General features: G+C 49.1%; 1 protein-coding gene across 6 annotated transcripts in view; it reads right to left on the minus strand.

The window, feature by feature from the left end:
* Positions 1-21,772, minus strand: part of inpp4ab (inositol polyphosphate-4-phosphatase type I Ab) — a 63,569-nt gene that overhangs the window by 1,262 nt on the left and 40,535 nt on the right. Inside the window, exons 12-25 of one of the 6 annotated variants that reach the window (XM_030359971.1) lie at positions 21,554-21,662; positions 19,841-20,024; positions 19,133-19,399; positions 18,524-18,683; positions 17,486-17,659; positions 15,565-15,597; positions 14,270-14,442; positions 12,022-12,145; positions 11,500-11,567; positions 10,914-11,113; positions 9,815-9,912; positions 9,538-9,650; positions 9,182-9,336; positions 4,735-5,589 (exon numbers count right to left, since the gene is read on the minus strand). In XM_030359971.1, coding sequence (XP_030215831.1) covers positions 5,409-5,589; positions 9,182-9,336; positions 9,538-9,650; positions 9,815-9,912; positions 10,914-11,113; positions 11,500-11,567; positions 12,022-12,145; positions 14,270-14,442; positions 15,565-15,597; positions 17,486-17,659; positions 18,524-18,683; positions 19,133-19,399; positions 19,841-20,024; positions 21,554-21,662 — 2,039 coding nt within the window. In that variant the 3' untranslated portion in view covers positions 4,735-5,408. Of the gene's footprint in view, positions 1-4,734; positions 5,590-9,181; positions 9,337-9,537; positions 9,651-9,814; positions 9,913-10,913; positions 11,114-11,499; positions 11,568-12,021; positions 12,146-14,269; positions 14,443-15,564; positions 15,598-17,485; positions 17,660-18,523; positions 18,684-19,132; positions 19,400-19,840; positions 20,025-21,553; positions 21,663-21,772 lie in introns of those variants that run through there. The other 5 variants (XM_030359973.1, XM_030359974.1, XM_030359972.1 and 2 more) reach the window with 5 other exon arrangements.

A 21,772-nucleotide genomic window follows, 5' to 3' on the forward strand; every position in this document is an offset into this window, starting at 1 on the left:
TGTTTTATGTAGCTTTTCTTTACATTCATTTAATTTAAAAAAAAATACTATTATTTCTATATATACATCTTTATGTTATGTTATATTGTTATAGGTTTCTAAATGTATATTGTTCTGACGTTCTCTTTTGTTATTACACGTAATAGTTGTAATGTCAAAGCATTACAGTATAATATTATTAGAGAGAGAAAGACGGAGGAAAGAGAGAGAGCGAGACAGCGACAGAAAGAGTGAGAGACAGAGAGACAGACAGAGAGAGACAGAGAGAGAGAAATATTTCTTTCAAAATAACCAGACTATCAAAACTAGAAATCAATGCTTTATTTAGTTTTCCATCCAATGGTAGTATGACACACTTTTAATACCCCGAAGTACTTAACTTATTGGATTAACAATATACCATTTATGCAATGCAACGTGACATTAATGATACATATGCAATATTAAAGCGAGATAAGGCCATTTTTTTGAATAATTTTTCATGATATTTGTTGAGATTCTCTTTACATCCTGACGGCAATCAATAAATCAAAAGATCGGTAAAAAGGAAAAACATTGCATCTTTAACTGTCAAATAAGCCCATCCATTATTGAATTGCGCCCAAATAAAATGATTGGAGGGCCGACCTGTCTGTCAACTAACATACAGGGCTTCCTGCGCTCTCATTAGTTTAGAGACGTCCAAAAGGCTGTTGCTAGATAGCGAGCTAAGGCTTAGTTATGGTTCCACATCGACGCATCGCAAGGGGGTTTACGGATCCATTACGTCCTCAGTCCACTGCAAGGGCCGGACGTGCGGCTCCCAAAAGTTGTAACCTTGCGTCGAGGCGACGGGCTGTGATTGGTCCGCTCACTAAAACCCGACCCGGAACCGAAACAGGTTCACGACTGCGTCGAAGCGTCTGCGTGGTCATTGCGTCGTGTCGACATGGTACCATAACCTGAAGTCATGTGTAACGTGTCGGCATAGCATAGGAATAACTCACTATACTAGACTGCAATCTACTGGAAATATTTGGTCAGATATTAGGTCTTAATCTAAAGGGATTATTTGTTAAGTGAAAAAATCAGTCTCCTTCTCATTAAGGGATCCCCGCATCAAGAAATGACATTATGGGTGTTGGGGGCGTGGCTTTGGAGGAGGCGTGGTTTTTGAGGAGGGGGCGCGGCTTTGAGGGAAGACCTGAAAGGAGGGGCAGTTGGATACGTTCCAAACCTAGAATACTCCAAAGCTTCGAAACACAATCGAAACACAAAATTTGCAATGTCCTTAAAAGCATTTACTTTTTCGTTGACGCAAACTCTTTGGGAAGCAACCGCCGGATCGCTTTTATGCTAAATAAAACCACTATTCTGCGTCCGTACTGAAGGAAGACAGACACGCGTCCAAAGTGAACACAATGTGCTGAGAGTGGTGCAAGATCTCCGGGAAATACTGCATTTAGAAACACTTTGAAATCACTGAGGTTAAAGGTCCCATATTACACCACCAGGTGTGAGTGTGATTCATCGTTACAACCCGTTTTGGAAATCTGCCTCTTCTGACATCACAAGTGGGCGTGTCCGCCTAGATGTGTGCTGGATAGATCAGTCTACCAGCCTACCCAGTGGACCGTACTAATCGTTGCTCATCTATCCGTCATGCATCAAGGTGGACATGGCCACTTGTGAAAACAGCTTTTAACGGCAAATCACACTCACATCTGGTGGTGTGATATCGGAACTTTAAAGGTTGCATCAGCGATTCTAGGCCGAAACATAAATGATAACATTCATATGATCTTTCGTCACGATCCGCTAGCTGCCGTCCCATAAGCAGGCCGTCAAAAAACTCTGTAGGAAGCCTATGCTCCGAGATCGTACACAAAAAACGACTACTACCAGTAGTACTACTAGTACTACCAACCACTCAAAACCAAAATAAATAGTATTCCAAACAATCACCGATAGGGGGTGGGTGTTTTGCGCCTCGTTCATGATAGTTTTTACTGGATGCACGAAACACGGAAGGGACGGGTGAGCTGGCTCTGTTTGTTTTGGATCTCGCTTCAAATGCCAACAGAAGTGACGTCACCCAACATCACTGATGGAACCTTTAACTGAAGTACGTCTTCATCCCAGAGGAGACGTTTCCGATACCGAAAGTGCAGATTTAAAACTTGGACAAAAGCGAAATAGCCTGTTTGGAAGACAACACGATCAGCTCTGAATAAATAAAACCGTGCATGCTCACACACACGCTCACACAGACACACACATGGGCGCGCACACACACACACACACACACACACACACACACACACAAGCACATGGGCACATAATATACATACACGCGACGAACACACACATACACAACAATTCAATTTCGCAGGCCTCGTCTATCTTTCTATATCTTTCTGTGGAAATCTATCATATCGCTAATAATCCGACCTAACCTAATCAATCAACCATACAATTCTATAAAAACAATCTTATTAGGTGATAACCCAAGGAAGAATTACACAATAACATACTTTTAGAACCAACAAAATAAGTATTGATAAGTACTTAGTAGAACTCAAAGTAATGTTGAAGGACATAGAAGATATTTCTCTTGGTCAATGCAATTGTTTGCAAAGTTATATTTTTGATAACGGCCATGTTTATTATTTTTATCCGTCGCGGTTCATTTATTCGATTTTTAACAGTACTCATTTTCTTATTTTCACAGTCTTGTCCCTAATCTTGTATTGTATATTAATTAATGCTGATGTGGTTTATGAGAATTTTACATCAGTGTTGATTGTGTTTATTTTATCATAGTGCTGCTTTCCTGCTATTCTCAATGAATTTTCATCTGGCTAATTAAAGGTTATTGATTGATTAGTTCTCGGATCTTATTCTCTCGGATAAGACAAGGTTTTTAAAAAAAACATCTCTCCGTCTTTAAAGGCGTGACCAAACAGATTGGCACGTAGAATACTTTCCCTGTACCTTAAATGCATATTATTGATTAGAATATATATCATTACAAATATAGAAAAAAAGGAAGAGACATTCGTTGTCTTTCAGTAAAATAAACTCACTCTATTACTTATTATTTCTCAGTCTATAAAGCTTACATCTTATAAATCCATAAAACTGACAACAATGCTAACTGCATAGTGCAGGAAAATAAAACTCTTTGATAAACGCTCTGTGTGCATAAACGATTCAGATGAATAATGACTTTTCACGTTAATATCCTACTTAAATCTTATCCTACATTAAAGTCGCAATTCATTCAGACTCGCTTTAAAGCTCAACTTTATGAGTGGCTGCAAAACTTCTCCACTGAAACCTTGCATGAAAATCCCAATTTTTAGAGTAGAAAAAGAGACAAATATTTGGTAACCGCTAGACGGAATACAATCCATTTCCAGAAGAGGGAGTATTCATACCTTGTCATCAATATATCAAGCTACATAACAATACATTCATCACTGACGCGTCAATAAGCTGCAAAGTACAACTGCTGAAATATAAAAAAATGTACTCGAAATAGTAGACGAAAAAAAAAAACAGGAGAAAGAAAACATCAGCTCGACTGGAGCTTGAGTTGGTAGCCTAGCATGTATGTACGAGTGCCCGTGCGTTAGCAATAGTGAGCTAGCGAGCTGTGCAATCGAGACGATCTTCAGTGCAAAATCTTGAAACACAAATTATACATTAATAAATGGCGAAAAGTAATCCGACACTGTTTGTATATCTTACTTTTGTCGGGAATCTTAAAACACGAATTAAACGTTAACGAAAGGGTGGCAAATATAACTCGACACGGTTTTGTACGAATACATCTCACTTTTGTCGGAAACAATGTACCTCCACAATATTGACATTAGTAGTGTTATACAGGGAGTGAACATGAGGGAGCGGCAGAACATGCAACCGATTCTACAAATCCTTGCAAGTCAATGTGAGTGAGCGAGTGTGTGTATGCATGTTTGTGTTTGTGTTGTACGTGTGCGTGTGTGCGTTTGGGTATGAGTAAGGGAGTGAGTGAAAGACTTTGAGTGCGTATGCGATTGAGTGAATGTGTGTGCGCCAGGAGGAGTCCCCAGTTCAATTCCTCCATCCTCCACCTCCACACACAGGCCCCGCCAACTTCCCCTACACCTTCCCCCACCCTTTGGATCCAAAACATCGCAAAACATTCTGCTTCGTTGGGCTCTCAGTCTCTCAGGAGTTCGGAGTGAGGTGGAGGGGTCAGCCGTGGTTGCTACGGCAACCAACCCTCTGTCGTTAGGTGGGTGGGATGTGAGGTGCAGCGGAGGCGGGCCAGGGCGTCGGCCTCAACATAGTTTCTTCCGCGTTGGTCTCTTGGCTTCTCAGGAGGAGTTGGGCTCTCTCCGTCTTCCTCCCTCTGTCTGAACCACCCCTAACCCCACCCTAACCTCCTTCCCTCTCCCCTAACCCCACCCTAACCTCCTTCCCTCTCCCCTAACCCCACCCTAACCTATGTCACCCCCTCTCTAACCCCACCCTAACCTCTGTCACCCTCTCTCTCTAACCCCACCCTAACCTCTGTCACACTCTCTCTCTAACCCCCCCTCACCTCTGTCACCCTCTCTCTAACCCCACCCATACCTCTGTCACCCTCTCTCTCTCTCTCTCTAACCCCACCCATACCTCTGTCACCCTCTCTCTCTCTCTCTCTAACCCCACCCATACCTCTGTCACCCTCTCTCTCTCTCTCTCTAACCCCACCCATACCTCTGTCACCCTCTCTCTCTCTCTCTAACCCCACCCTAACCTGTCACCCTCTCTCTCTCGTTGGTCCCTCTTTGAGTTGGGTGGAGGAGTGAGCCGTGGTTGCTATGGCTATGTCGACCTCCAACCCGTGGTTCGAAAACACAACAACAGACAAACAACAACGCTGTGTCCTTTCTTCTTCGTTTGTCTCTAGGTGGAGGACCGTGGTTGTTATGGCGACCGACCGCCACGACTTTAGGGTGGGATGTTAGGTGCAGCAGAGCCAGACCAGGAAGTAGGCCTCGACCTCCACCCACTCGGATCCAAAACACAGCAAAAAACAAATCGTAGCAACGCGTGGTCAATATAGCGTCGGCCCACCCTCTAGGGGGAGCGGACGTAGGCCCCACTGAGGAACCCCCCCACTGGTCACCCTCTCTCTCTCATCCCTACCCCTCACCTCTCCAACCCCACCCTAGCCTCCATCACCCTCCACACAACTCTCTCTTGGAGTTGAGTGGAGGAGTGAGCCGGGGTTGCCATGGCTACGTCGACATCCACCTCCGACCCGCGGCTCCAAAACAACGCAACAAAAAACAACAACAACAACAACAACCTAAGCATTCTTTCTTCCTCGTTGGTCCCTCGGCGGAGGGGCCGTGGTTACTATGGCTACGTCGTCGCTGGGTGGGCGGGGCTTAGGTGCAGCGGAGGCGGGCCAGGACGTAGGCCACGCTGAGGAACACCCAGACCAGCAGCAGGTTGGGGCTGAGGGCGAGCAGCGGGAGGGAGTAGAGCAGGCTGGGGTCCAACCGGAGCTCCCGCTGGGGCAGCACGCCGCTCAGGTTCTTCTGGGTCACGCCCTCCCGGGTGCCCACGCTGGGGGGGAGCGGGACGGAGGTTTGGGAGGGGTTATGGGTTAGGGGGCGGGGTTTAGGGGTTGGGGGAGGAGAAGCGTGGGGATGGAGACAGAGGGGAGAGGGAGAGTGCGGAGGATTTGGTGGGGTTAGGGGGTGGGGTTAGGGGGTGGGGTTAGGGGTTATGGGGCGGAGTTAGGGTGCGGGGTTAGTGAGAGAGGAAGAGAGAGGGTAGAGTGACCGAGGTTTGGGTGGGGTAAGGGGGGGTGGAGTTAGGGGCGAGGTGTGGGGATAGAGAGAGATAGGGGAGAGGTCGATGGAGGTTAGGTAGGGGTTGGGGTTTGTTTGAGAGTTTCAGAGAGAGTGAGAACGAGAGCGAGAGCGAGAAAGAGTGTGAAAAGGGTTAGGCAGAGGAGATATGGGAGGAGGAGGAGGGAGAGGAAGAGGAGGGAGAGGAGGAGGAGGATGATGACGAAGATGGCAAAAAGAAAAAGGCTGGGCTTGTCGTTTCGATGTTTGGAGCAAAATCACACGCCACAAATATCCCAAAGCACGCCGACAATGAAAAACAGACCAAAGAACCGATGGGCGATGATGGTGTGGAAGCAAAGGTCAAAAGTCAGGGCCACAGAGGGAGGATGAGGAGGAGGAGGAGAAAAAAGAAGAAGAAGAAGAAGAAGAAGAAGAAGAAGAAGACGACGAAGGGGGGAGAGAGAGAGAGAGAGAGAGAGAGAGAGAGAGAGAGAGAGAGAGAGAGAGAGAGAGAGAGAGAGAGAGAGAGAGAGAGAGAGAGAGAGAGAGAGAGAGAGAGAGAGAGAGAGAGAGAGAGAGAAAGTAAGAAGGAGGACACAGAGAAATCAAGTTCAGAGATATGTTCTTTATGTTGATAAAACATATTTGAAGTTAAGATCTACTCATGCATGTGTGTTAGGGAGGAAATAAAGTTTTACAATTTTAATTTGAAAGTAAGTCAACACACAAATGGAGATTGACTCGTGCAAACAAAGGGGAAAATTATTTTAAAAATAAAAATAAATCGCTGGCAATCTCCGACTGCAAAGGAGATGCTTCATAAATATTTGGCCTGTTAAGTCTTTTGAGACTGTACCTGTGATTAAGTGCTATACAAATAAAACTGAAATTGAAATAGAATTTAAATTGCGTTTACATTTTATTGAAACTGAAATTGAAATGGAATGCTTATTAAGTGACGAGAAGGAGGATTTAGCGACTCAGCTACTCAGCCACGCCTGGAAGACCCAGCACTGCATTGCAAGGCGATACCAGCGTTCCATGCAGAAACATCGGGAGGACACAAGGAAAGGAGAGGGAAGAGAGGAGGGGAGGAGAGGAGGAGACAAGGAGAGGAGATTGGAGTCAGAGGAGAGAGTGACCCATGCAAAGACATCAGGGGGACACAAGGAAAGGAGAGGGAGGAGGGGAGGCGGGGAGGAGAGGGGAGGAGAGGAGGAGATAAGGGATGGCTGAGGTTCCGAGGACAAGAGCCATGCTTGGATGTTGCATGAGGGAGGGGGGAGGGTATTTTTATTGAGCCAAACTATACATGACGGGGGCGGACATTCTGTGTGTGCGTCGTCTTAACACACAGGGAAGGGATTACCAACGGCCATGGTTTAGTGCGGATGGTGTTGCCTGTGGCTTGGTAAATGGTGGATGGACTGCATTTATATAGCGCTTTAATCCAAAGCACTTTACAATATTGGCGGACATTCACCCATTCACGCACACCCTCACACACTGACGGCGGAGTAAGCCACACAAGGCGACAGCCAGCTCGCCATGGAGCAGTCAGGGTGAGCCGTCGTGCTCAGGGACACCTCGACACCCATCTAGTAGGAGCCGGGGATCCAACTAGCAACCTTGCGGTTACCAGCCAACCCGCACTAACTCTTCTGAGCTACTGCCGCCCCATTGGTCACCAGTGTGACACACAAAACTGACAAACAGACGAAGCTAGCTGATCGAGTCGGAGCTGATCGAGTCGGAGCAAAACATTCAGACCCGTACTGGGTCTGAATGTTTTAAGGGACAAGTGTCATAATTAAGCTTTGGCTGAAAACACTGTGATGCAAACATTAGATGACTGTCTCAAGCTTGTCTATGTTTCTGTATTTATCCAGATTAAAATAAACCTTAAGGTTGCCAAGTTTTATTAAAACAGAGTTATGATGATAAGGATGAAGATAGAAGCACTGAAGAGCGATTTGGAGTTTGAAAAGATCAAAGTCCTACGTTTTCAAATGTGTAAAAGGTTGCTTTCAATTGTATACTACCGTTCAAAAGATTGAGGTCACGTAGAAATGTCCTTATTTTTATAGAAAAGCAAATTTTTTTTCAATGAAGATAACATTAAACTAATCAGAAATACAGCCTAGACATTATTAATGTGGTAAATGACTATTCTAGCTGGAAACGGCAGACTAGTGGTACATTGTTGAGCTATTCGTGTTCAAAGACTAATTGATTATTAGAAACCCCATGTGCAATTATGTTAGCACAGCTGAAAACTGTTACAAAAGTGTCAGTGTTTCATGGAAAACAAGAAATTGACTTTTGAATGGTAGGGGAATTATCTTTGTCAAATAATGGTATTTTTGTTGCGTGACAGTCAAAACGAAAAACCGTTGAACTGGTCAAGGAAAAGCAGACAAATAGTTGATTTATTGGAAATCATCTCTCTCAGAGTTAAGAGAAATTAAACAAGACATCCATTTTGTTCCTAAAACCTTTCTTTTACGCCTGAAGGGAGAATACAAAGGATGTGTTTGTGTGTGTGTGTGTTTGTGTTTTCATTGACTGTGTGCGTGCACACATGTGTATGTCTGTGTGTGCGTGCGCACGCATGAATGAGAGAGTGAATGTGTGCGAGTGAGTGAAGGAGTGACAGATGAAAAGGCAACAAACCAAGCAAAATGGTAAAGGGTAGCGGGATTGGGTAGCGGGATCTCTCTCAGAGAGTGAAGAAGAATTAAACAACACATCCATTTTGTTCTTGTTTTGTCATGACGTGAAAGGAGAATACAAAGGAGGAATGTGTGTGTGTGTGTGTGTGTGTGTGTGTGTGTGTGTGTGTGTGTGTGTGTGTGTGTGTGTGTGTGTGTGTGTGTGTCATTGTGTGTGTATGTTTGTGCGCACGTGTGCAAGTGAGTGGGGCGAGAGATGACAGGGCAACAAACCAAGCAAAATGAGGTGGCCAGCGGGCTTAGGTAGCATAACTTAGCATAGGCTAGCTGTTGCTGTACCCCCCCAAAAAAAACAAAACGGGCATCAGCATTGGAGCGGCTCGCTAAAGCTACAAACAAGCTAGGGTCGCGGGCACATGTGAGAGACACAGACACGCACACACACACACAGAATATTTTTTCTTTTGATTTATACACAACTTTTAAACAAGATGGAAGAAAAAAAACTTTTTTTTAATGGTTATAATTTCTCCGAAAAGTTACCGAACTTTAAAAAGCGAAAAAAAAAAATCAATGAAAAGATACATTTCCTCCCAAAATACAAACAACAAACAAAAGTGAGTGTGGGGGCGTGTGTGTGAGGGGGGTGTGTAGAGTACTCTTTCAGGGTTCGGTGGGGGGGTCACCTACCTGCGCATGCAGTCCAGCGCCTGGGTGAAGAGCTGGGGCGCCATGCGGTGCTCGTGCTGCAGCACCAGGCACTGCTCCAGGGTCACCGACATGGCCGTCCGGTCCTTGGCACTCTTACAGCTGGTGAACCGAACGCCGTTCAGCCGGCGGCAGATCTGGGGGGGGGGGGGGGGAGTGGTATTCAGTCATGTTGCCAACTCCCTTTTTCCAAATCGAAAAATGATCAGGGAGGTTCCAGCCGAATTGTAAACTGCAATAATTTACATTTAAGGCATTTAGCAGACGCTTTTATCCAAAGAGACTTACGTGAAACAAGGTTTTTTTTGCAACAAACAGACAGACAGACACACACACACCTCGGCCGCCTGCCACAGGATGTCCACGTTCTTGTTCTTCCTGGCGTGGACGTTCTGCGCCAGGAAGCGCAGCAGCTCCGGGAGGCAGGTCTGGGAACGGGACTGGGGGAGGCCTGGACGGGGAGGGGGGGCAGATTAATCCATACATTAATCTATGCCAGGTATACGATGTATTAATATGGCATACATCGTATGCCAGATTATTGTTACGATTTCATTATTCAATTGTGTGTGTGTCTGTATCTGTGGGTCTGTCTGTCTGTCTGTCTGTACTCACAGTCCTCCGGCAGCACCTCTTTGAACTGGCTGTAGTAGGAGTTGAGCCGGGCCAGGCTCTCCAGGTTAAGGGCCTCCTGGAGGGAGGTGTCTCCAAACCTGACCCCACACACACACACACACACACACACACACACACACACACACACACACACACACACACACACACACACACACACACACACACACACACACACACACACACACACACACACGCACACACACGTTATCCAACAGTGCACTCAAAGATCTTTTCCATTTTCGTTCTTGACAAACGACCCATTAGTCGACCCATTCATCGATTTGTCCAGCTAGAGCCCCGATCGTAGACCAGCGTTTCCATCTCCCCAGCGCTTTCATCTGATCCGCCAGCCTGCTGAGTCGCTGTCTCAACGTGGAGGTTTTCTGCCCAGTCACCTCTGCTGGACCCGGCCGTTTGTGTCAGAGACACACACACACACACACACGTAATGTTGTGCGATGGGGGATGCGTGGTATGTGTTTTTGTCTGTGAGTGCGTTTGTCTGTCGGTGTATCGGTGTGTGTGAGTGTTTGTGTGGCTGTCTGTCTGTTTCTGTGGGTGGACGGGTCTGTCTGTCTGTTTGTGTGTCTGTGTGTGTTTGTCTGTGTGTGTGTGTGTGTGCTTGCGTCTGTATGTCTCTTGTTTTTAGAGACTATGGATAGAGAGGCCTCTGCTGACTTCCCTGCGAGCTGGAAGTTGCGTTTGTTGACCTAACGAATTAAAACTGAAACCAATCAAAATTAACTCAAACTCAAGTAATTCTAACTCAAGTTAATCTAACAAAAAATAAAATCTAACTCACGTCAATCAACCTCAAGTCAAGCTAACTCAAAAACGAACAAATCGAGTAAATCTAAATCAATTAAAACAAAATCCAGTGAATCCTAACTCAAGTAAACCCAGATCAGCCCCCCAGACAGACAGATGGACAGACAGACAGACAGACAGACAGACAGACAGACAGACAGACAGACAGACAGACAGACAGACAGACAGACGGACGGACGGACGGACACGCAGACAGACAGACAGACAGACACGCAGACAGACAGACAGACAGACAGACAGACAGACTCACTTCTCGGCCAGCGTCTGCTGCTCGTTGATTCCCACGCTGAACAGAACTGGTTGAACCCGGAGCAGCATGCCGTTCTGAATCTCCCGCGGCAACGCGTCAAACATGGCGCCCGGCAACGGGATGCGGACGTTGAAGCCATCACGGTTACCGGTGATGACGGGCAGCATGTCGGGGGCGGAGTTTCCCGTCGCCTGGGTGACCTGGGGGCGGGGCATGAGGAGGAGGCGGGCCAAGTGAGCGTCACATCAAGTCACACCAAACTCAATTCAGATCAAACTTAAATAGATCAAACTTAAGTCGAATTCAAGTTAAAATCAAACTCAATTCAATCAAAGTCAGGTTAAATCTAAATCAAACTAAGCAAGTAAAAATCGAAATCAAGATAATCAAACTCGTTGAATTGAAAATCAACAAAATTCAAATAAATCTAATTCCCGAAAATCTAAATCAAGTAATGAAACTCAAATAAATTAGACTCAAGTAAATCAAACTCAGATCAAATTGATATCTTGAGTTCAATACATATTTTTTTCATTTGGTTTGATTTCGATTCTTCCAGACCCGGATTCAGACGCTGGTTCTTTACCTTAAAGGTCACGTTCCTGAGGTCCATGATCCCAACGCTCATGTCCTCTAGCATGGCCAGCTCCTCTCCTGGGGTACACACACACACACACACACGCACGTTTACATTTAGGGCACTTATCCAAAGCGACTTACACCCATTCACACACACATTCACACACCGACGGCGGAGTCGACCCCTCAGTGCGACAGCCAGCCCGTCAGGAACAGTCAGGGTGAGGTGCCTCGCTCAGGGACACCTCGACACTCAGCTAGGAGGAGCCGGGGATCCAACTAGCAACCTTCAGATTACCAGCTCTACCGCCTGAGCTACTGTCGCCCAAACACAAAAACACACTTCAATGGTGGATGATGGGGAATGCGTGGTGTGTGTTTTTTTTCTGTGTGTGTGTTTGTCTGTCTGTGTATCAGTGTTTGTCTGTGTGCTTTTTTTGTGCGGCTGTGTGTTTGTGTGTCTTTGTGTCTGTCTGCCTCTGTCTACATTGGTGTGCATGTGTGTGTGCATGTGCGTGCATGGACCCACCGTAGGTGCTTAGCAGAGACTCAAACTGGGCCAGCAGGCCGATGGTGTAGAGTTGCCGTAGGAACCCGTCGTCACGGAGACAGCTCCTCAGCTTGATGATGAAGCCGCAGATGAGTGCGCTGAGCTGGAGCGACACAAACACACAAAACACACACACAGTCAATACGCAAAACACAAACCCACAACACTGCAGTCCATAAGCACAATCCAACACAAGATACGTGGATGGATGGGATTCCGTGTGTGTGTGACAATGTTTGTGTGTGTGTGTGACAGTGTGTGTGTGTGTGTGTGTGTGTGTGTGTGTGCGCGAGACAAAGAGACAGAGAGTGTGTGTGTGTGTGTGTGTGTGTGTGTGTGTGTGTGTGTGTGTGTGTGTGTGTGTGTGTGTGTGTGTGTGTGTGTGTGTGTGTGTGTGTGTGTGTGTGTGTGTGTTATACAGAGTCTGACTAGATGATGAGTGAATGTTAAGTAAAACCCACTTTGCTTTCTGTGTGTTTGTTTGATTGAAAGAGAGAGACACACGCAGACACACAAACACAAACAAACCAGTCCCTCCCAGAAAAACACGATTATGCGATCACATAATTCAACACATAATCAGCCAAAGTCTGCATATTCATGCGGGGGCCACATTTTTTCAAATATGCCGCACTTTCACTGCATAAATTGCTGATTTCCGCTCAAAATATGTGGGGCTTGCATGATTTCATAATCCCCCCATTTTCGTTACAAAAAAGTCACATACATTTTAGCAGAAAGTTGAAAAATGTTGCGTTTACTTCACACAAGAGCAGCCATTTCCCCCTGTTGCCATGGGAACGTTATGAAGTGACGTAATTACGCAATTACGTGACTTGAACGTCATCGAAAAGCTGCGTTTTTCCGCAAGTTCCCGCAATTTGTGCAAGTTCCCGCAATTTCATCGCATAAAATTGCATAAATATGCCGCATATTTCATCGCATTTCTAAGAAAACGTGCCGCATAATCAAGGATTTTTGGCCGCAACAATCACAAAAAACGCCACATTTTTCTGAAGGGACTGACAAACAGAGAGAGAGATAGAGAGAGAGCGACAGAGAGAGACAAAGACAAAGAAAGAGTGAGAGAAAGGGTGAGAATGTGTTTGTGAGAGAGGCAGAGAGAGAGACAGAGAGGAAGAGGCAGAGAAGCAGAGGCAGAGAGGCAGAGAGAGAGAGATGAAACAGGCCTCCTCTCTCCCCTATAGGTGTATGTCATGATGATATCGTGGTGTCATTACATGAGGGGCTATATTTGGACACAGTGCTGAGCAACTTCCTCTTGTTGTGTGAGTGGACTGGACGTCTTGTCTCTATGCTGACTGTGTGTGTGTGAGAGAGAGAGAGAGAGAGAGAGAGAGAGAGAGAGAGAGAGAGAGAGAGAGAGAGAGAGAGAGAGAGAGAGAGAGAGAGAGAGAGAGAGAGAGAGAGAGAGAGAGAGAGAGACAGAGACAGAGACAGAGACAGAGACAGTGAGTGAGTGTGTGCGTGCGTGCGTGCGTGCGTGCGTGCGCGTGCGTGTGTATATGCATGTCCCTGTGTGTGGGGGTTTATGTCCCTGTATTAGGTCTGTGTGTGCGTGTCCCCTGCGTATTAATGTCCCTGTGTGTGTGTTTGTTCCCCTTGTGCCAGTGTGTGTGTGTGCGTGTGCGTGTGCGTGCGCGTGCGCGTGTGTGTGTAGGGCTGGCGCTCGGCATAGGCGAGCTAGGCGACCGCCTAGGGCGACAAATGCGTTGGGGGCGCCCTCTGGTGGCGCCCTTAATTAGTCAATTAAAATATACGACGCGAACAGAGAAGGGAGGGGGCGCGGGAGCAATCGCCAGGGCGGCCCGAAACCGTCACCGTAGCACCCCCCCCCCCCTCGGAAGACCTGTCCAGGGCGCAAGTTGATTTTGAGTCGCCTAGGGCGCCGAAACGGCCAGCGCCGGCTCTCTGTGTGAGTGTGTGTGTGTGTGTGTGTGTGTGTGTGTGTGTGTGTGTGTGTGTGTGTGCGCATCCCGGTGTGTGTGTGTGTGTACATCCCGGTGTGTGTGTGTGTCCATATCTGAGTGTTTGACCCTGTATTTATGTGCGTGTGGCATGTGTATGTGTTCCTCCTTGTATGTGTTTGTGTCCCTGTGCGCGTGTGCGTGTGCGTGTGTATGTTCCTCCATCTGTGTGCGTGCGTTTCTGTGTCTCCCTGTGTGTGTCGGTGTGTGTGTGTGTGTGTGTGTGTGTGTGCGCTGACCGTCTGGCAGAAGACCACGTCACGGCGGTACTGCAGCTGGGTCTCCATGGCGACGGTGGGCGCGGCGTCTCTCATCAGCAGGAAGACGAGGGCGCTCTTGGCCCGCTCGCTCATCAGGGCCACGCACGCCGTCAGGGTGGAGAGCAGGGGGTACAGCGCCTCACTCCACTGCCCTGGGACACACACACACACACACACAGGGAGACACACACACACACACACACACACACACACACACACACACTCAATACAACATCTTGGCTATTAGGCGATACACAAGGGAAAGGACAAACACACATACGCGCAAGCACGTCATGTGTGTTTCTGTGTGTGTATGTCTGTGTGCTTGTGTGTGGGTGTATGTGTCCTCCTTTGTGTGTCCACTAGCCTGACACACAGGGACACACACACAGGTATCCTGTACACATCTCCTCGGACTCCAACCGGTTCAACACAACAGCGATGCTACGCGAGGGAATGGACAAACGTTTATATCCTCATAATGTATACGTGTGTGTGTGTCTGTGTGTGTGTGTGTGTGTATGTGTGTGTGCGTCTGAGTGTGCGTGCGTCTCTCTAGCGTTTCTACACAAAACCGCCGCTCTAAAAGTGTAAAAATAAAAAAATAAAAAAGGTACGTAGAAACAGGGATGGGAAACACGAGTGGAGTGGAGAGGTTGTAAGGCAAGGTGAGGGAATGGGTGAGGGTTTATCAGCCATAGCACAATTAAAACCAAGACAAACGACGGAGAGAGAGAGAGAGAGAGAGAGAGAGAGAGAGAGAGAGAGAGACCAAGACCGAGAGAGAGAGAGAGAGAGAGAGAGACCAAGGCCGAGGGAGAGTTCTCAAACGAAAGGTATCACATTTTGATAAGTAGCATAAAGGAAGTGGAGGAGGAGTAGGAGGTGTTGAAGGAGAAGGAGGAGGAGGAGGAGGAGGAGGAGGAGGAGGAGGAGGAGGAGGGGAAGGAAGGGAGGAGGAGTAGGAGGTGTTGAAGGAGAAGGAGGAGGAGGAGGGGGGGAAGGAAGGGAGGAGGAGGAAAAAGAGGAGGGGAAAGGAGGGAGTGGAGGAGAAGGGGAAGAGGAGGAAGAGGAGGAGGAGGATCAGTCGGGGTATAAGAGGGGGAGGAGGAGGATGAGGAGGAGGAGGAAGAGGAGAAGCATGAGTCAGGGTATTAGAGGGAGAGGAGGAGGATGAAAAGGAAGAGGAGAAGCAACAGTCGGGGTAATAGCGGGGGAGGAGAAGGGGTGGGGGTGTTGGAGGACGAGAAGGAGGAGGAGGAGACAGCTCTTACCTGGGTATGCCTCCGCAGCACTGGGGCTGCCATCTGAGTAGAGGGGATGAGGTGTGGACATAGACACAGTTAGGGGCTGGGGGGGGCGGGGGGGGGGCACGTTGTAAGCAACAAATGACACCTACGCACACCTATATGCACACACACATACACACACACACACACACACACAGACACACACAGCTGCAAACTCGATCCAAAAGCCATTTCCATGTATCGATCAATTACGTCGTTCTGTGATCGATTAAGCTTGCCTGGCTCAGCGGCTCGGTGAAAGACAGCGAGATTATAACGAGCTCATCAATTAGGGATGACCCCCTCTCCCTCCCCTCCTCCCCCTTCTCCCTCTCCCCTCCACCTCCTCCCTCTCCTTCCTCCCACCTCCTCTCCCTCCCCACCTCCTCCCCTCTTCCCTCTCCTCCTCCTCTCCCTCCCCTCCTCCTCTCTCTCCCCCTCCTCCTCCTCCTCCCTCTTCCTCCTCCTCCCTCTCCCTCCTCTCCCTCCTGCCTCTCCTCATCGTCCCTCTACCCCCCTCCTCCTCCTCCTCCCTCTCTCCATCCTCCTCTCTCCCCCCTCTCCTCCACCTCCTTCTCTCCCTCCTCCTCGTCCTAAAGCATAGCTCAAAGAGGAGGGGGCTTCCTGTTGGAGGTCACATGATACATAGAGAAGCAGGAAGCAGCCCTGCGCATGGAATCAAACCCGCGACATCCGTCACACGGAGGACACACAGCGGTTTACAGAGTAGGGGAATCGGACGGCACGATGGAGAGAGAGAGAGTGAGACAGAGAGAGAGATAGTGAGACAAACAGACATTGGAGGAGGGCGAGACAGAGAGAAGGAGAGAGAGGGAGGGAGAGGAAAAGGAGAGAAAGCTAGAGAGTCAGAGAGAGAGAGACAAATAGTGAGAGAGAAAGAGCAAGGGTCAGAGCGAGGACGAGACCCAGAGAAGGAGAGAGAGAGCGAGAAGGACAGAGAGAGAGACAAAAAACTAATGTTTGACTAGGTGGTTTTGTTCATCGTGTGTTTTCTATATCTGATAATAAAAGAGATGAGAGACAGACAGAAAGGAAAAGGTGTAGAAAACAACATCATGGATTGTGTTCAGGGGAGGGCGGAGAGGAACAGCCAGCCAGGGAAAGGGGGGGGGGGGGGAAGAGAGAGAGAGAGAGAGAGAGAGAGAGAGAGAGAGAGAGAGAGAGAGAGAGAGAGAGAGAGAGAGAGAGAGAGAGAGAGAGAGAGAGAGAGGAACAGCAAGGGAGGAAGAGAGAGAGCAACAGGAAAACAGAACGAGAGAGAGAGCGGAAAGGGAGACAATGAGAGGAGGATAATAGAGTCGAATATAGTATAACACAGTGGACTAGAGTAGGATATAGGGGCATGTAGAAGAGTATAGGGGAGTACAGTAGAGTAGATTACAGTACAGTATAGTCGAGCAGAGCAGAGCACCGTATAGTACAGTAGAATACAGTATAGTACAGTACAGTAGAGTAGAGTACAGTATAGTACGGTACAGTAGAGTACAGTACAGAGCAGTAGAGTACAGTAGAGTAAAGTAGAGCACAGTAGAGTGCAGTAGAGTACAGTAAAGTGCAGTAGAGTACAGTACAGTAGAGTACACTACAGTAGAGTACACTAGTACAGTATAGTACACTAGAGTACAGTACAGTAGAGTAGAGTGCAGTAGAGTAGAGTGCAGTAGAGTAGAGTGCAGTAGAGTACAGTAGAGTGCAGTAGAGTAGAGTGCAGTAGAGTAGAGTGCAGTAGAGTGCAGTAGAGTGCAGGAGAGTGCAGTAGAGTACAGTAGAGTGCAGTAGAGTGCAGTAGAGTGCAGTAGAGTAGAGTGCAGTAGAGTACAGTAGAGTGCAGTAGAGTAGAGTGCAGTAGAGTAGAGTGCAGTAGAGTGCAGTCGAGTAGACCTACAGGGTTCAGGGTTGGGCGGGCATGCAGTGGGCAGGGAGGATGAGGAGGGTGATGGAGGAGGTGACGAGGAGGAGCAGGGTGATGAAGGTGATGAAGGTGAAGGTGACGTAGCCGAGGGGGGGTCGCCGGGGGCGGGGCCCGGGTTGATCCAGAACGCCCGCGTCCGTACACTGCCTTTGTGTGGTTTCATCGGCATAATTCATAATCCATAACTCATAATTCATCATTCATTATTCATGCCACAGATATTTCAAACAATCACTTTTCAAAACGCTGTTATTGTTCTTTAACCCCCAGCAGTGGTGGGCGGGGCTACCCATCATGCATCAAGCTGGGCGGAGCTCCCCCCGGCGTCCTTTTCTACGCTAGATTAGCCCAGCAGCTAACTAGCTTAACCTTCACCAGCTTAGCCTAGCACCTAGCCCCAAGAAGGTAGCAGAAGTAATGCTTGGGTTCTTTTATGAACCGCGGCGCGGCTACGTAGCCTCATCTTCGCTGGATTAGCCTAGCAGCTAGTGCACATAACTAGCCTTACATTCAATGGCTTAGCTTCGCCTAGCAGCTAGCTCAAGGAACGGAGCAGAAGCAATGCTCCGGTTCTTTCAGCAACCGCCACACAGCTAACTAGCCTCATCGTCGCTAGCTTAGCCCTCCCTTCCCCTCCCTCCCTCATTCACCCACTCCTCCTCGATCAACTCCCCCTGCTGAAGCGTCTGCCTCTCCCCTCCCTCCTCCTCAGCCCATCCCCCCTAGCTCCCTTACCTTAGCCTAGCAGCTAGCTCAAGGAACGGAGCAGAGGCAACGCTCCGGTTCTCTCACCAACTGCAGCGTGGCTAACTAGCCTCATCGTCGCTAGCTTAGCATAGAAGCTAGCCTAGCATCTATCACAAACAGACACACCTGTGCTTGTGTTTGCCCTCCTCCTTCTCCTTCTCCTTCTCCCTCTCATCCTCCCCCCCCCCCTCTCCCTCCTCCTCCTCCCCCACCTCCTCCTGTTCGCCCCCTCCTCCCCCTCTCCCTCCTCCTCCCTCATTCTACCTTTCTTGGCCTGGTGGTCCGAGGAGGAGGAGCAGCAGGAGGTTGTGTCCTGCTGGGAGGAGGAGGAGGAGGTGCTGGGCCTCCTCTCCTTCCTGAGGAGCTGGTCCACACGCTGGACGACACATTCCAGAGACTTCTCCACGTTGAGCCACACCTTCTCCTGGAGGGGGGGGGGGGGGGGGGGGAAGAGAGAGAGAGAGAGAGAGAGAGAGAGAGAGAGAGAGAGAGAGAGAGAGAGAGAGAGAGAGAGAGAGAGAGAGAGAGAGAGAGAGAGAGAGAGAGAGAGAGAGAGAGAGAGAGAGAGAGAACCAAGAGGAGGAAGGTAAGACGAGTGTTGGGTGAATCTCATCCAAGAAGAACAAGAAACTATTTAAATATATCCTCCTCTCCCTCCCTCCCTCCCTCCCTCTCCCTCCCCCACTTACCCACTCCTCCTCCACCCACTCCCCCTGCTGCATCTGCCTCCTCCTTCTCTCCCTCTCCCCCCCCTCCCCCCCCTCCCTCTCTCCTCCCTTTCCTTCCCTCCCCCACTCCTCCTCCACCCATTACCCCTCCTGCGTCTGCCTCCTCCTCCTCCCCCCCCCCCCCCCCCCTCCCACCCCCACTCACCCACTCCTCCTCGACCCACTCCCCTTGCTGCGTCTGCCGGCTGTTGCAGCCGCTCCACTTGGCCAGCAGGGTGTCCCGGTCGTTCCTGAGCACGACCAGCTCCTCCTCCTCCTCCTCCCCCCCCTCCTCCCCCTCCACGGCCGCGGGGGAGGCGGAGGGGGAGGAGGGAGAGGCACGGGAGGCAACGTAGTCGGGGCGGGCGGCGTTCAGGGCCTGGACGGAGGAGGAGAGGAGGTCGCAGTCGCACACGCTCACCAGCTGACGGGCCTGGGGGAGAGAGGGGGAGGGGGGGAGGGAGGGGGAGAGAGGGGAGAGAGGGGGGGGGAGGGGGGAGAGGGGAAGGGAGGCAGTGAGAGGGGGGGAAAGAGAAGAGGAGAGAGGGGGGAGAGAGGGGAAGGGATGCAACAGAGAAAAGCTCTTTAACTCTTTTTACACAATGGCTGGTTCAACCTGCTGACCACTGATTGGTCAACGAGCAACAGGTGTGCAGCCTACCCCAGCCGCAGAGTCCAATCAGACTCAGACCAGGTGAGGCTGCTGAGACCAGACATCTCGCTCGGTGTCTGTGTTTGTCTCCGTCTGTCTGTCTGCTTTTGCTGTGCACAGTAAGACCCTCACCGCTTCCCTCCTGCTCCTGCTCCCTCTTCCTCCCCCATCTCTCTCTCTCTCCCCCATCTCTCTCTCTCTCTCTCTCTCTCTCTCTCTCACCTTATCCACCAGGGTGTCCAGGGTCCTCTGGAGCCCGGGGGCAGAGCGCTCCCTGGCGGCCCTGGAGAGCCTCTCTGCGTAGTACCCCACCTGGGTGCGGAGCGTGTCCACGTGCCCCAGCACCTCCCTGGCCCGGGCCACCTCCTGGGGTGAGGAGGGGGAGGAGGAGGAGGAGAGGGAGTGGCTGAGGAGGAGGAGGAGAGGGAGAGGGGGGTGAAGGAGGAGCGAGAGAGTGTGAGTGAGGAGGAGGAGGGGGAGAGGAGGAGGAGGAGGAGGAGGAGGAAGAGAAAGAGGACGAGAAGGAGGAAGAAGTGAAGGAGGAGGAGAGGAGGAGGAGGAAGGGGAGAGGGAAGAAGAGAAGGAGGGGGAGAGGAGGAGGAGGAAGGGGAGAGGGAAGAAGAGAAGGAGGGGGAGAGGAGGAGGAGGAAGGGGAGAGGGAAAGGGAGGAGGAGGAAGAGAAAGAGGGGGAGCGGAGGAGGAGGGGGAGAGGAGGAGGAGGAGATCAAAATTATAAAGTCTGAAAATCATAAATTCCTGCTCCTTTGTGAAATGCTTGTCTTTAACACATTAATACACATAAAAACATTTGCAAAGACAATCTTCCGTCAACCCACAATGCACCAGACCACTTGAAAGCTGAGGAGATTTCGACAAACGAAAAAAAGCACAGAACAATCTTTTCCGATAAATATTATAAAGCGAGAATATCGTGAAATCCTGCTTCTTTGTGAAATGCGTGTCGTTAACACATTAATACACATAAAAACGTCGGACAATCTGCCGTCTACCCACAAAGCACCAGTTTAGACAGACGAGTGAGCAACATACAGCAGAGTTCAAAACAAACAACGAAAACCAATTTCGAACCATAGCCGTGTCAACAACTCACCATTCCTCCTCAAATTCGCTGATCCCAAACAAAGGCAACGTAAAATAAATCAGGAAATTAAGAAAAAGGAACGTAAGAAAGTGACAGATTAGAAACAATGCAGTCGATTATCAATGAAAAGATGAAAGAAATTTAAAGTCGCAAATTTTCGGGGTTTTCACAAGTTATTTTATTTGCTTTTAGTTTTCTTGGTTATTATTTAGAAAAATTTCCTGTAAATATTTTTTTCTGAGATTGTTTTTTTTTTTTTTTTTTTTACCTTAAATATGAATGAAAAAATTAAAAGGATGTTATCAAAATGACATGAAACAGGTTATTTTCATCATGTAAATAAAGTGATGCTGATAAAGTTATTTAGTTATTATGTCTATTCCGAAATTTAAATCGGATCCTGACCTCAGATCCAAAATTGAGTCGGATAGTTTCAGGAAATCAGTGGCCAGCCCTAACATCTTTCACTCTGGAGGAGGAGGAGGAGGTCTTTCCCGCTGAATAACTCAAGTCTCTGAACTCACTGTATCTTGGCCTCCTTCAGCAGGAGCGAGGAGATAGTGAGAGGGAGGAGGGGAGGAGGAATCTAATCGGAAAGAAGGAAGAAGGAGGGAGGAGGGGAGGAGGGATCTAATGGAGGAGGGAAGAGGGAGTAGGAGGAGGGAGAGGAGGAGGGAATGAGGAAGAGAAGACGGGGGGAGTAGGAGGGGAATCAGGGAGAGGAGTAGTCTTATCGGAGAGGAGGAGGGAGGAGGGAGGAGGAATCTAATCGGAGAATAGGAGGAGGGAAGGAGGAATCTAATCAGAGAGGAGGAGAGGGAGAGACGACTCACTGTTTCTTGGCCTCCTCCAGCCTGTGCAGGAGCTTCCGGAGGCCGCCGCTCTTGAAGCCGTGGCAGTGGGCGGCGGGCGCGCCCATGGTGACAAGGTCGTAGGTGTGGTCTAGACCGCAGCGGCAACGGGCGGCCAGCAGGGGGAAAGGAGGAGAGAGGGGGGGAGGGGAGGGGGGGAGAGAGAGAGAGGGGTAGGGTGGGGTGTGAGGTTGGGGGAGA

The sequence above is a fragment of the Gadus morhua genome, chromosome 7 (genome assembly GCF_902167405.1).
Source record: "Gadus morhua chromosome 7, gadMor3.0, whole genome shotgun sequence".
Classification (NCBI taxonomy): Eukaryota; Metazoa; Chordata; class Actinopteri; order Gadiformes; family Gadidae; genus Gadus; species Gadus morhua.